Below are 16,575 nucleotides of genomic sequence, written 5' to 3'. Positions count from 1 at the left end.
CCTCACCCGTGACTATCGATGATACAAATATCTCAGCAAGAGGCCCAGCAATCACCTCTCTAGCTTCCCACAGAGTTCTCGGGTACACCTGATCAGGTCCTGGGGATTTATCCACCTTTAACCGTTTCAAGACATCCAGCACTTCCTCCTCTGTAATCTGGACATTTTGCAAGAATTCACCATCTATTTCCCAACAGTCTATATCTTCCATATCTTTTTCCACAGTAAATACTGATGCAAAATATTCATTTAGTATCTCCCCCATTTTCTGTGGCTCCACACAAGGGCCGCCTTGCTGATCTTTGAGGGGCTCTATTCTCTCCCTAGCTACCCTTTTGTCCTTAATATATTTGTAAAAATCCTTTGGATTCTCCTTAATTCTATTTGCCAAAGCTATCTCATGTCCCCGTTTTGCCCTCCTGATTTCCCTCTTAAGTATACTCCTACTTTCTTTATACTCTTCTAAGGGTTCACTCGATCTATCCTGTCTATACCTGACATTCACTCACAACCCTTGTGTTTGCTGACTCATATGTTGATTCTGCTTCTAGTAACTCAATTAAAAAATTCTGTTTTCAAATCTCTCAGTATTGCCCTTCTCCATCTCTCACCTTGTGCAACCTTAACGTCCTCTGAGATATACTTGCTCATCCAATTTTGGTCATACATCAGATTTTCACTCCTCATCGACACATGCATTCTGTTGAAGGTCCTAAGTGCTGTAATTCCTTACCTCATCTCCTTTGAGGAATTCTACAAATTCAACAAGTTTTTGGAGACTGCTTCTAAGATCTTCTTATGTGATTCAGTGTCAAATTTTGTTTGAGAACGCTTCTGTGAAGGGCATGGAGATATTTTACCACATTAAGGGCACTCTATAAATTAATCCTGTTGCTGGTGTAAGTTGAGGAGTAAATGTTTGCCAAGACTCAAGAAACAGCTCCCCATTTTTCTTAAAAACGGGCAATAAGTTATTCTGTATCTACCTGAAAGAAAGGTCAATCTCCCATCCAAAAGATGAAACCCATTCCCACAATGCAGAAAACACTTACTTGAACATTAGCCTCTCTGTTGTGCTTACTACCTTCTGACAGAGACAGATTGCTAAAATAATTGCATTTTTCAGATCATGAAATTTCTTTGTAATTGAGAGAAATAATAATGTAGAGCTGGGAGAGACAACAGAAGTTGATACCAAATAACCACTGTATGAGGATGCAATTATAGAATGACAAATTTACATTGTCCACATTGTTACGGAAAGTGCCAAAGACATTTATTTTGGAGAAAAAAAGACAGAATAATGGAAAATTGGGATACTATGAGGCAAGCTTTTCCAAGTAGTAAATGAACACAGATAAATGTTCTATATAAATATACCTTATTTCTAGTTGTTTAATAATGCTTTAGCTGTCACCCTTTAATTGAAGTAGAAATACAGACTCTCCAATAAAATGTAACAATTTTAAACTGTTGCTTTTCAAAAGTAAGAACATGTCATTCACAATAAAATCAAAACAATTCCAAACAGGTCTTCCAAAAGGAAAACAATTATTGCTGACAAATAGAAAGGACTGGCATGTTGGGACAAAGAAGAAGTCCTAAAACAGGACTGTGTGATACTTTGTCTGAACCACTCCAAGTGGGTCCCCAACTGAGTTATAATTGGAGGGCTAACCTTTAATTACCTAATAGTTAGGCAGGAAACCTTAGACAGATTAAAAGAATGACTCAAGATATAACTGACTCCTGACGTACCACAATATCAGTTCCCCGGCACCAATTTAACCCATGCCCAGACCCGATTTCCTTCACCTCCATACGACTTCCATGCATCACAGACCCAATATATTGAGCTCTGTCCACTTGACTCCCAAATCCGTCCCATTCATGACTCCCCCTCTGACATCCACCCCGAACACCTTCCTCAACTCATTTACTCACCCCTTGCTGAACATAACTCTTACAGATGCCTCCTAACCTCCACAGCTGTCCTGGACCTCGCCTTACTCCCACATCACTGAACAGCCTAATCTGCCAACTCCAACTTTCCAAATTCACCCTCCTTCCAACTCCTTCAGTTGTCCCCAATTCCCTTCGACACTCGCAGCTGACCCTGAACATCCCCCCCCAATTCCCATTGTTGCTCTAAACTCACACCATCTTCCATAATTACCATGAACTGTCCCTATTCCTGCAGTAGTCAGAGTCTTCCAGTCACCGAGCACTCCAATTCCTGTAACCACCCAACCATCTCTCATCTCCCACAAATTTCACAATCGCAACCAATCTCTCCTGAAACTGAAACCTGACATCTCCCAGCTTCCATGCCCACCCATCAACCAATCTTGACCAACTCCCACATCTTACTGATCGCCACGTATTGCCATCCATCCTATCCTGAATCCCACAACCGTAACCCCATCAACTCCAACATACTCCTCAGAAGTTATATGCACTGCGCCCTCACCAGCACTGACCCCCACACGCTTTGGCACCTGCCACCAGCTTCCTTGGGTTCCGCACACCCTTTGCTCCATGACATGCACACATGCAGAACTTCAATCTCCATGCATTCCCCTGGCCTCCACATAACAAACTCAATGCCTCATCCGAACCTAACATTCCCTAACACCCCAGCCACCCTTGTGACCATCTCCAAACCTCATCAACCACCCCCATCCCCCTAAGCACCCTAAAACCAACAGCCTCTGATATACCCTAAGCCCTCACCCAGTCACGTGCGACCACCCTGGCCAGCTCCACCAGACATTCAGCCCTATCACCTATACCTTTTTTCCCATCTGCTCCCAACTCCCCCTTCCTATCTGCCATTCTATCCCTTCACTTATTTTCTCTCAGTAGCTTTAGAGTAGGCTTAGGACTTTTACCCTTGGATTGTGGTAGATTGCGGCAAAAGGGATTTTGGTTTCAGCACCGATGCACCCCATTGCTGCCTGAATGGATTTCTGTCGAGAGCTGAAAAAGCACAGCAAGTCAGGCAGCATCTGAGGAACAGGAAAATCAACATTTCAGGCATAAGCCTCTCATCGGGAAAGAGGCTGGTGGGCCAGGGTGTGAGCAATAAATGGAAGGGGGTGGGGCTGGGGGGACGGTAGCAACCACACAGGATCAATGTGGATTTCACCAGTTTCCTCACTTCCCTTTCCCCCACCTTATCCCAGTCCCAAGCCTCCAACTCAGCACCACCCTCAGGATCTGTCCATCATCTTTCCCATTTATCTGCTCCACCCTCTTCTCCGACCTATCACCTTGTCCCCCACCTTCATCTACCTATTGCGTTCTCAGCTACCTTCCCCCAGTTCCACCCCCTTCCCATTTACCTCACAGATCCCAGGTCCACAAGTCTCATTCTCGATGAAGGGCTTATGACCGAAATGTCAATTCTCCTGCTCCTGGGATGCTGCCTGATCGGCTGTGCTTTTCCGGCACCACACACTCGACTCTGATACTCAGCTTCTGCAGTCCTCTTTTTCTCGTGCATTGATTTCTGGATTGGATGTGTGATACTTTGACAGGGAAGGCTCCTACCTCAGACATTCACCCAGAAAGTTCCTCCAAAGACAAGTGGTTGACATTTTGTCTGAGTTGGGTTAGAAATTAGGGATTCCCGCCCAGATTGGAAGATCCAATTCAACATCCAACAAAACCAAAACATCTTTCTTAGTTCTAGTTCAAAGCACTCCGCACTCCCAACTAACCTGTACAGAGGCAGCGAAAGTTCTCGCAAGTCTTTGGACACACATCTGAAAACAATTCGAAGACAACTCTGCCTACTGTAAAAAAAAACCAAAGTCTTAAACAGTATAATAAAAGTTCTATTGCTACATTAACGTCATATTACATTCATTTAGTTACTAACTTTATCAACAATACGCAAAACAATATCAAAACCCTCGCAACTCAAAGTGACAACTTCATTCAAGAAAGACACTTGGAGAGAAGTGGAAATTTTACATGGAAGTAGGAAGAAGCATCTTGTAGACCTTCAGTTAATGCACCATGCTGAGAATGTGCAAAGGGTGTTTTCTTCTGCATCTGACCTATGCTACACAGAACATGAGATTGCTTGACATTGACACTAAACACTAGATTATTTTTTTTAAATTAGTTAAAGATGTTATCACACACCTCTGGAGAAGGTGGGATTTGAACCCAGGCCCCCTGACTCAGAGTTAGGGACACTAACACTGCAACACAAGAACCCTCACCATACATGTTGGAGCAAAATACTGGAATATACATTTTTTTCTGCCCTGTATTTCCTGAAGGACAGCATCGTTAACCTTGCACATTATGATTTATTAATTTATAGTGATAATGTTCTGAAACTTACAATACATTCCACTCACATTCCCAATAAATGTACGTATTCCTTTAACCGCACAACTTGAACTTGCAACAAAGTTCCAAACCAACAGCAGATTGTTAAAGAACAACGTCAGTAAAATGTTTGCAATTATAATACAACAAAATGAACTCAAAAAGCTAAACCTGAAGCATGGTCATTTCTGTATATTGAAAGTTTGTGTATTCATGCAAGTAACATAATTGCTATAGTATATTTCCCTTACCAAGCAGATTATTGACTGTTATGTCAAAAAAACACCGAGGACGTTGTGTTTTCACCCCCATGCTATTCACAAGCTGTAGTTACTGCAGAAGAAACAGATGCCATGATTAGTCAAATATTCAGCATAAGGGATTTACTCACAGTGCAGTCTTATGAACTAAGTCTTTCTTTTTTGCACCTTCACTCTTACATCTCACTAACTGTGATCTAATTATTTTCTAAGTTTAAAGCTCGGGGTCTACCATTTCGGTTTGCTGGAAAGCAAAACTTAATTTTATGGCCAAAGACAGCAGTTATATGAAGCAGAGAAAAGTCTATGTACAAACAGAATAACAAACTGCTAGTTGACAACAAATGATGAACACAGGCTTCTGAGAGAAGGAGGCTGGGGAAATAACAATGGGGAACGAGGAAATGGCAGAGAATTTAAATAAACACTTCGCCTTAGTCTTCACTAGGAGTATGCCACAGGGGTGAGTGCTGGGGCTACAATTATTAAAACATATTAATGATTTGGGATGAGGAAAGTGAATGCATGAGAACCAGGTTTGTGGATGATAAAAATAGGTGGGAAGGCAAGTAATTAGGATCCCTGCAGAGTGATAGAGACAGCTTAACTGAGTGGGCAAAGATGTGAGGTTATGCTTTTCAGCAGGCAAAACAGAACGGCTAAATAATATTTAAAATGGAGAAAGTCAGCAGAAAGCTACAAAATAAAGAGATTTGGGAATCCTCATCCATGAATCAAAAAAAATCTAACATCCAAGTTCAGTGGATAATAGGGAAGGCAATGAAATGTTGACTTTATTTCAAAGTGAATGTAACATAAAAGTAAGGAGGTCTTGCTAAAACTTTATAAGGCAGACCATAGGTGGAAAACTGAACAGTTTTGAGTCCCTTATCTAAAGAAAGATATGCTGGCATTGGTAGCAGTTCAAAGCTGATACCAGCTATTCACAGACTGTCATATGAGGAAAGATTTAAAAGATTGGGCCTTTGCTTGTTTGAACAAAGAATAAGAGGTGACCCTATTAGAACATAAGAACAAGGAGAGGGGCAGGCAATTCAGTCCCTTCAGCACACTTTGCAATTTGATACCAACATGGCTGATCTTATCTCAGCCTCAACTCTAATTTCCTGCCTGCTCTCTTCAATCCCATTACTAATTAAAAATCTATCTCCTCCTCAAATTTACTCAATGTCCCAACACTGACCACACTCTGGGTAGTGAATTTCACAGATTTGTGATCCTTTGAGAGAAGTAACTACTCATCTCAGCTTTAAACCTGCTACTCCTTGTCCTGAAATTATGACCTTTCTTTCTAGATTGCCCATGTGAGGAAAAAGTCTTTAAATGTCTACTTTGTCAATCATTTGTGGCATCTTATGTATCTCAATTTGATCTACTCTCATTGTTCTAAACCCCATATAGTATAGACTTAAATTGCTCAGTCTCTCTTCATAAATTGAACCCCTTGCCTCTGGAATCAATCTAGTGGACCTTCTCTGAACAAATCTCCAATGCAACTAAATCCCTCCTTAGGTAATAGGGTCAAAATTGTGTGCAATACTCCAGGTGGTGTCACTAATGTCTTGTACAGTTGCAGCAACATTTCCCTACTTTTATACTTTGTCAATTTAGCAACAAATGCCAAAATTCCATTTCCCTTCCTACTATCCACTGCACCTGCAAACCAGCTTTCTGTAATTTATACAAAAGGACACCCATATCCTTTTGCACTGAAGCACTCTGAATTTCTCCCCATTTAGATAATAAATGGCCTGTTTATCCAAAAGGGATAACCTCAAACTTGTCCACATCAAATTTCATCTATCAAATTTTCACTCATTCACTTAACCTATCCTTATCCATTTGTAAAGTTATTTCTTCATTACAACTTATTTATTGAAACTTACAAGACTCTTAGAAGTCTTAAGAGGGTAGATGTGGTAAAGTTGTTTCCCTTGTGGGAGGGTCTACAACCAGAGGATATTATCTCAGAATGGGATCATATTTACGACAGTGATGACGAGTTTCTTTGTTCAGGTGGTTGTGAATTCTCACAAAATCAATACCACAAAGGGCTGTGAGGGTGGGTCAAATATTTTCAAGATTGAGACAGATTTTTAAACAGCATAGGAATCAAGGGTAATGGGGAAAAGGCAAGGAAGTGGATATGGGGATTACTTTGCTGCATCTATAGAATAGAACTTAGAACATCAGAGACTGGATCAGGAGTAGGCCACTAGCTCACTTCTTTGAGCCCTCCCACCATTCAATGACATCTTGGCTGATCTTCTAGGCCATTGTCCTGGACTGACCTTGTATCTTTAGAAATTATTAAATTGTAGAAATCTATCAATTACCATCTTGAACAAACTCAAATATTAAGCCTCCATAGCCCTCAAAGGCAAAGAACTCCAAAGTATCAGCTTCTGAGTGAAGACTTTCCTCCTCATCCCATCCCACATGGCCTAACCCTGGTTGCCTGGTTCTTGGTTCTTGATTTCCACCCAGTCTCCCCTCCCCACCCTAGTCTATTGAATCTTTTCTCAAAGAACAATCCCTCCATCCCTGGAATTCATTTTGTGAACTTCTGATGCATTCTCTCCTTCCACAGCTAAGGAGGCCAGAACAGCACTTAATCCTCCAAGTGCAATCTTACCAAGGCCCTATGCAATTCAGCTAGACATTATTACTTCTATATTCAAATCTGCTTGCAATCATTAAATTGCTTGCTGTATCTGCACATAAACCTTCACTTAAGAACAAGGACACTAATTACTTCTCCCACCATTTAAGAAATACTGTTTTTCCTACCAAAGTGGACATTTACACATTTATGCACATATTACATCTGTCAAATTTTTGCCCACTCTTAGTCACTCCAAATCCTCTCAAAATGTCTTTGCATCCTCCTCACAACACACATTTCCAACCAATTGTATATCCTACAAATGTGAAAAGATAATTTAATCCCCAAATCCAAATTATTGATGGAGATTATGAATATAATTTACAATAAAGTAGATGAATGTCTTGTAATTGCAACTGTGGCTGCAAATATTTGTACATCGGTGTGTTATGACGGCCTTTATGGCAATGTGGCTATGGGGTCACCAAGACTAGGAACTGAACATCCAAGGGTCTGCAATCTTTAGGAGAAAAATGGCAGAACAGTAAAGAAAATGAGTGGTGTTAGTAAAAGATGAAATTAGTGTAATAGTACAAAAGAATACTGGTGCAGAAAATCTAGATGTGGAGTCAGTCTGGTTAGAGCTAAGAAGCAACAATGAGTGGATAACATTAGCAAGGGTTTATTACAGGCCTCCAAACAATAACGGTGAGATAGGGGAAGGCATTAAACAGGAAGTTAGAGATCCATGCAACAAGGCACTACAGTAATTATGTACTATTGTAATTTACATATAGACTAGGCAAAACCATAGCAGATAAATTCCTGGTGTACAACATATTCAAAATTCATCTTGTATGTTGAAAAACCAACTCAATGTCGGAGGCATTCCTACATTTGGGTATACACAACAAGAACGAGTTAATTAATAAATGGTGCCGTGAGGGGTCCTTTAAGAAACATTACCAAAACATGGTTTCTTCATTGGTATAGAAAGTGAAGAACTGCAATCCAAAACTAGGCTCCTAAATTTAAAAAAAACTATAAAAGATGTAAGGGGTAAGTTGACTGTGCTAGAGGGGGAAACTTCACAAGAGGCATAACAGTGGACATACAATGGTAAAGATTTAAGAATGGAATGTATGCTTCATAGCTCAAGGTCATTTTTATCAAAAGAACAAAGCCTTGAGACAGAATACCGCAAGACCTTATGCACAGTAGTTGGTGACTTCAACTCAGCCAACCTTAAGAGTGTGCTATCAAGATACCATCAACACATCTCCTGTCGCACCAGAAGCTCAAACATCCTTGACCATTCTACACAACATCCACTCCCCCCCCACACCTCCTGAGTGAATTAAAGAAACAAAATATATGAATTTCTAGTTATGCTGCCAATTCATCTGTATTATTAAAAATGGTACAGGACCTCTAATTCAAATTTTTAAACTGTTTCTGTAAGTGCTAGACTTATCTGTTGGCACACTCTCAAATCTGCGATCACTGTCCCTTCCTGTCATATTATCATTACTTTTATTGCTAAGTTAATTCATTGCCTGATAATTTCCCTTTAATTTATTCAATTCTTCCTTCCTTCCCTCCTCTAAGTAGTTAAAGCTCTCTCTAACAATACCTATGATAAAGCTGAAAATTCATTTAATTTTGAAAAGTTCTTACAGAAAATATTTGTAAAATATGCATGATCAGAACAAATATTCACATAAAATTCTTTGCACCCTACTGCTCTAGGTAAAAAGAGCTTAAAGGTTGCTCCAGAAAGTCTTAAATAAGGTCAAAAGTTACTAACTGCCAACAGTCTGCCTAATTCAGGTTGTTAGCAAGTGTTGCAAATAGCATATACATATGGATGCTTCAAAATTGTTTGACAATCAATAAAAATCAATTATTGCTTACACTTGTTATTACCTATCAATTTACACTCCAGTACATCAATCACACTCATGATTTGGCAAACTTGTGCATTTAGAGAAGTAGAAACAATAATGAGCTAGAAAAGAATAATTGTTCTATCCGACCTGTCAATGTTGTTTTGATACTTTATACATCACAGTAAAGCTTTCTCTACTCATCAGAGTCATCTCAGGTTGTGCTGTGTTGTGTCGCCATTGTTTTACCAGACCATAGGGGCTGCTCTCTGATCAGAGAGAAGCAACTGGTGGTGATTTAACCTGAGGGCCACCAGACCTCAGGTGAGGGAAAAGGTTGAGAAGGAGATTCCTTCATGGTAACCTCAAACCGTTGCTGGGAATTGAACCCAAGCTATTGGCATCACACTGCTCTGCAAACCAATGATCCAGGCAACTGAGCTAAACCAAGTCACCTCTAGAAAGGGGCAAATTCCCAGGCAGGAATTCCAGTCATTTAAGGGGAGAAAGCCAAGAAAACTTCTCGCTGACTCCTTAAGTCTACTAAAACTAGTTGAGAACAAAATTGCAAATGTTACAACAGAGTACCAACCTTTTGTACAAAATGATTGCCAATTTTACCTAGAAACAGATCCAGTTCTCTCTTGAAAGACTACATCAAATTAAGATCCATTACATGAACCAGCAATCTGTTCCATGGATCCACTTCTCTCTGGGGAAAAAAAAACTATCTAACATACAACATCATTCTTCCCTTCCTAACGTGTGGTTCTCCTCATTTGTGTGTTAAAATATTTGGCTCACAACAACACATTTTTGTTAATTCCAAATTTTATTAGTCTCTAGAATTTGAAGTGATGCCTTTCCAAAAACAACTTAGCATTTTATATGTACCAAACTAGGAACTTAAGTTTGTGGCGCTCCTGTTCATCCTTTCTATAACTTCAATATCATCCATGAGAAAAACCAAAATCAATGCAGTTTCCTAACTGGCTTTTTGGACATTGACAGAATCAAGGAATATAGGAATAGAGATGGAAACTAGAGTTGACAGACATATCATGTTCATACTGAATGCAGGGCTAGCTTTGGAGCGATGACCTTGCCTTATCCTGCTTTTAATGTTTTTTGGTGCATAATTGAGGCTGAATCAAAGTCTTGTGCAAGGACAATATGTCATATTTTGTTTTACAATGAATTATCCTGTAAACACAATCAAGAACATGCTATTTTAGGTATAGCTTAACAGGATTTGTCACAAATCTTTCCAAAAGTGATTCATTTTAAAAGCCAAGATTCTTTACTTTCCCACTTGCTTCAATTCCATTCCCCGGAGGACCTATGTGCATATGATGAATACGTAGTGAATTCTGGATTCCGGTTGGTAGGTTTGGGCCGTGGGTAGTTCAAGGTCAAGCTGTTTTATCTTTTTGAAACCAAAGAAAACTTTGTGGTTACTTATCTATAAACTGATGTTCTAATTATTTTGAGCATCCAGCTAAATTGTGTTAAATCTGATTAAAACATAATCCAAGCTTTTCAATATTAAATATTATGAGGCATGTGACAAGCTTTTTTACAGGAATGTTGGATCAAGGATGATTTAGAGTGCAGAATAGATTGGCATGTGAATCAGTTAACTGGTCTGGAGACACACTGCACCAATGCATTGCCTATCCAAACTGCCCTAGTGAATTCTTCTTAGGTTTTACTCACTACAAATTTATGCAAGCAGTGCCCAATTTCCAAACAAGTCCAGGTAGATAGCCAACTTTGACGGCAACAGACCTGCGTGACCTCTATTTTTGGTGATTGCTAGACAGTGTTTTCCTTATTAAATGGGTGAGAGTAATACTTCAGTAGTGAAGACCAAGAAATTTAGAAAATTTCCCAGGTATGTGGTGACCACAAAAAAAAGGACAATTCCAATCTGGCCAGTTATTGACCTTGCACTTTACTATTGATTATCAGCAAGGTAATGTAAGAGGTTGACATTGTATTGTCGACATTGCTAAGCAAAGAACTGCTTACTCACACTAAATTGGGGTTCTACCAGAGTGATGACATTACAGCCTTGGTCCAAACATAAGCAAAAGAAAGCATTGGATTCCTCAGCTGGCCAGAGAATACCTGCCCTTGACATTAATGGATTATATAACAGAGTATGGCTTCAAGGAGTCCTAGCAAAATGGGAGTAAATGCGAATTGGCGGAAAGCTCCCGCTGGTTGGAGATATACCTAACTGGAATTCAATAATCTTAGTCCCAGGCATCACTACAGGAACTCCTTGAGTGTGTGAACAAGGTGCAACCATCTACAACTGTTTCATCAATAATCATACCTCAATCATAACGTCAGACAAGGGAATGATTGCTGATTATTGAAGAACATTTTGTACCATTTACTAATCAGATTTTGAAGCAATCTATGTTCACATGCAGCAAGACTTGGAAAACATTCAAACTTGGGATGATAAGTGGCAAATAACACTTGTGTTACACAAGTACTGGCAAATGACCATCTTCAACAAGGGAGAACCAACCACGACCTTAACATACATGAATCCTCCAATGCCAACATCACGGAGTTTACTATTGGCCAGACTCTGAACCGGATGAGCATTTAAAATACTATTGCCATAATAGTAAGTCAAAGTAGGAATACTGTGGTGAGTAAATCAGTTCCTATCTTGAAATGCCAGTCCAACCAACTAGAAGGCCCGTATCAGGAGTTTGATGAAATACTCTCCATTTGTCTAGATGGATGCAATTTCAACAACAATCAAGAAGCTCAACACAATCCAGGACAAAGCAGTCACCTTGCATAAAATCTTTAACATTCACTTGCTCCAGCACTGAGGCACAGTTGAAGCAATACAATTGTAACATCTACAAGATACACTGCAGCAACTTACCAAAACTCCTTTGACAGTACCTTTGAAACCCATGACCCCATCACCTTGAAGGATAAGAGCAATGGAGGCACATGAGCATCACCACTGCAAACTCCTTTCTAAACTGGGTATGTAGAAGAAAAAGGCGTAAACTTCAAAAAATTGCCAGCAAAATGGGTGAACCTACAAACTGTAAATGTTTTTTAGTAATATCAATTATTCCATGTACATACTAAAAGTTATAACTTCCACCATAACTAGTTTCTGCATTTGAAGGACAATGTTTTAAGAACTGGCAACATGATTTTGTATAGGATTCCATCAGAAGAAATTGTTACGTACATTTTTATTGTAGAAAATAGACAGGAATAACTACCATTGTTATATTTCCACCCTATTACCTACTCGGAGGGTGCAGAATCAAAGATATTTGAAGGAATTTGAAGAGTTTGCTGTTCCTTTTGAAGTATTCTGACATCTTTTGCTAATTGTCCATCCTTGAAATTCAAATTTAATGTTTCCATTCTTGCTTTTTCCTATCTGTTCCAAGTTTTGATTTTTTGCTGTTTTATGAATATTGAAGTTGGGAGCCAATGTGACAGAATTATTTGCAGACAAGCACAACTTGATACACACACATATGTACACATGCAATGATATCCAAAATGTCACCTACCATGTCAAATATAGAAATTATAACATCACTATATAATTCCAAAAAAAATGTACATGATACTATGCAATCAAAGAAAAGAACAATGTGTTTGAACATGAAAACATACTGAAATAAAATCAACCTATTTTGGACTATAATCTTTCAAAGTTATACGGAAAGCATTTGCCAGAGGACTTCAGAGCGACAAATATAACCTTGGCTTTAAAGAGAAGCAAATAAATAACACATAAAAGGTAGCTAGTCATCATTTGTTAGCAATCTGAGGCGGGGGGGGGGCGGAGAAGAGTCCAGAACTAGAGGGCATAGGTTCGGGGTGAGAGGGGAAGATATAAAAGGGACCTACGGGGCATCTTTTTCATGCAGGGGGTGGTGCGTGTATGGAATGAGCTGCCAAAGTGGTGGAGGCTGGTACAATTACAGCATTTAAAACACATCTGGATAGGCATGTGAATAGGTAGGGTTTAGAGGGATATGAGCTAAGTGCTGGCAAATGGGACTAAATTAGGCAAGGATATCTGGTTTGTATGGACGAGTTGGACTGAAGAGTCTGTTTCTGTGCTGTACATCTTTATGACTCTACTGGAATCCATAATATTAGGTGGAAGGACTAAATGCTTGAGACAAAATAATGAATCATGAATCAGGGTCAGTGGATCTAGTTTACAGAGGACAACTAGAGTTGTCCTACCTGAAATTCTTTGAAGAAACAAATGAATATGCAATGGCATTTCAAAAGCACTCGGTCTGGTACCACGGGAGGCAGGCGACAATGATAATGTGATCACATGAACAAAGCAGTGGTTGAAGACAGTGGCAAAGAATAAAGGATAGAAAGCAAAGGAGAAGGGAAAAATGCTTGACCAGACATCTGGCATAAATGGCATTCCATTAATCCACCCTACTACATATTTACTACATATGAAATTTCCTGCATTTGGTTACAGAAGGAGCAACAACTAAACTTGCTGCTGGCTCCAATTGTGGTCATTTGGATCATGAGAATTGTGTTGGTGGGTATAGACTGGACTAACAGAACAGTTGTGATTAGATTAATTAGATTCACTAAAGTGTGGACACAGGCCCTTCAGCCCAACCAGTCCACACCGACCCTCTGAAGAGTAACTCACCCAGACCCATTTCCCTCTGACTAATGCACCTAACACTATGGGCAATTTAGCATGGCCAATTCACCTGGCCTGCACATCTTTGGACAGTGGGAAGAAACCGGAGCACCCGGAGAAAACCCATGCAGACACGGGGAGAATGTGCAAACTCCACACGAACAGTCGCCCGAGGCTGGAATCGAACCCGGGACTCTGGTGCTATGAGTTAGCAGTGTTAATCACTGAGCCATCGTGCCGCCCCGTGGATGTAGAAAGTATTTTTTAAAAGAATCAAGAAACAAAATAAATCTTAAATGGAATGACTCAGCAGAGGGACCTCAATATCCATACAGATAGTCATAACATCGGCCAAATAACAAAAACAGAATTTGTGCCGGGGTTTTAATTATAAATGGATGGAGATAAAACAGACTTACAAAAGATGTTGGTTAGAACATAGTTACCTTACTGTTATGCTTGGGCACCCATTTTATGAAGACAATGATGATATACTACTAAAATTTACTTGATGGTTTGAAAAAGGGGTTAGGAGGTATGAAGGTTGATTTGGGTTTGTATTCTTTACAGATACAATTGTAAAACAATTAAGAGTCAACTGGTTGAGGTCTTCAAGGCTATGACAGACTACAATATGCATAGCAACAGCTGCAAAATTTATTCTATTGACTGAAAGTGTGGACAGAAATTTTAAAGAAAACACGTTAATTGAAATAAAGCTTAAAAAGTTTATTCAAAAATAGTAGCTGAAATGTGGAATTTAGTCCACAGATTCTGTTAAGGGAATTACATCATTATGTAGGGAGAATGGTAAAACAATGTTTATGTTAGAATATTCTAATGTATTTTTAAAATAACTATGGCAACATAGTCAGTTTTGATGGCTGTGCACCTCAAAAGTCTGGAGAGTCTAAACAATGATAAATCTTTAGGCAGCTTGTTTAAATTATATTGTCTCAACATTTTTTATAATTTTAAAAATATTTATTGCTGAAAGTATTCAACAGCAATAAGCATTATTTTAATAAATGCATCTTCTCTCGACTCTTCCACTGTCTAATTTGTCAATATTGATAGTGTGAAATCCAATACTATACAAACAAGTTTGATCTGTCCCTTAACCACTAACTCTACCCCTTTCCCTGACCACTGCCTACAAATGATCCAAATTGCCCAAATGCATAGCACTGTAATTGATCCAGAAATCACCTTCCAATCATCTATCTGCTTCATCACCAAAAACATCCACTTCTACCTCCAAAACATTCTTCAGACAGCCAGCACAGACCAGACAGCTGGACTGTTGCCCTTTGTGCTGTAACTGTTTTATGATTCTGCTCCTGTCTCATTGGTGCTGAAATCCATTCTTTTACACTACTACACTTGAATATTTCAACAGTCCCTGACTGGTTTTCCTCCTTTCACCCTCTATTAATAAGATAATGAAAAGCTCTTCTGCCTTATTCTAACTCTCACTAAGTCTTGTTCACCAACGTGTTTGTTAACCTATAATCAATGCCAGGGCCAAAAATGACTAATTTAAAAGTGCCATCCTGGTTTATATATTTCTTCAGTTTCACCCATCTCTTTATCTGTAATCTCCTACAGTCCTGCAACAAGATCCCTCAATTTTCATTATTCCATAACGATAACCCACCAGTTTGGAGATTCTGTTCAAAAACCGCTTCTCCTCAATATCCTGGACCACAAGACTAAGATACAAGCACAGACTTAGGCCATTTAGCCCTTCAAGTCTGCTCCATCACTCAATCAAGGCTGATATGCTTCTCAACCCCATTCTTCTACCTTTGTCCCAACTTTGATCTCCTTAATCATGAACCTATCTCTATCTTAATACACTCAATGACTTGGTCTCCACAGATTCACCACTCTCTACAATCAATCTTTTGGTCATCTATCATAATATCACATTATGTGACTGATGTTAAAATTTAGTTTGCCAACACTGCCCGAAACACCTTAAGATAGCTTTCAATGCTAAAGCATGACTAAAATGCAAGTTTGCTCTTGGAATAATTAAGAAGACCACTCAATTTAAAATATTTTGACAGGAGTTAATTCTTTTTTGCTGCATTTGCATTGAAGAAAATATTTATATAACTATTAAGGGTCAAACTTTTATAAAAGGGATTTTTTTTAAAAGTTGGAGTTTCAATATCGTTTAGGCCTCAACGAGTTTACCAATAAAACAAATTGTACCCAATGATAATCACTGGTAGAAATTATTTCAATCTTCAAGTTTTACTTGAATTTGAGTGAGATGATGATTAGTTTATTAAATACAACTACATGAGGAAATTGTATGCATTGTGTTAAAACAGGTATTTCGATGGCTATCAACATCAACTTCTCTGCAATCTGCAAGCACCCCTTCACACCCAGGCCGCCAAACAAACTCCATTGATTTCCAAGAAGCAGCTACCATAGAAATGACTGCAATAAACTCTTGGGTGTCATGTCTTGGCCCAGTTTACATCAAAATTGAAGTACCATTTGATATACCACTACTAGAATATTTTAGTTCGTCTGCCCGATCAATTTAAGTCGTTCATTATCCGAAGTTTGGAAATGGAAACGAAAGCAAACACACTGATGGAACAAGACGTTTATTCAGAACCTCTCGAGTGTTTTTTTTTAACCCATCACCGGCAACCTATAAATTAAAGTCCTCTCCCCGTGAATTTTGAAAGATATTGTAAGCAAATGCAGACGCTGTACGAAAATACCAAACAAGACCGTCTCCAAACC

General features: G+C 39.1%; 1 protein-coding gene across 2 annotated transcripts in view; it reads right to left on the bottom strand.

Moving 5' to 3' along the window:
- The window catches only part of ppig (peptidylprolyl isomerase G (cyclophilin G)), a 47,419-nt gene that overhangs the window by 30,184 nt on the left and 660 nt on the right, over positions 1-16,575 (bottom strand). For both annotated transcript variants that reach the window (XM_072579265.1, XM_072579264.1), the window contains exons 2-3: positions 4,596-4,677; positions 3,723-3,797 (exon numbers count right to left, since the gene is read on the bottom strand). In XM_072579265.1, coding sequence (XP_072435366.1) covers positions 3,723-3,797; positions 4,596-4,656 — 136 coding nt within the window. In that variant the 5' untranslated portion in view covers positions 4,657-4,677. The remainder of the gene's footprint in view (positions 1-3,722; positions 3,798-4,595; positions 4,678-16,575) is intronic.

The sequence above is a fragment of the Chiloscyllium punctatum genome, chromosome 10 (genome assembly GCF_047496795.1).
Source record: "Chiloscyllium punctatum isolate Juve2018m chromosome 10, sChiPun1.3, whole genome shotgun sequence".
Taxonomy (NCBI): Eukaryota; Metazoa; Chordata; class Chondrichthyes; order Orectolobiformes; family Hemiscylliidae; genus Chiloscyllium; species Chiloscyllium punctatum.
Note: the sequence above shows the minus strand (reverse complement) of the source record. Positions and strands in the feature narration are given on the sequence as shown.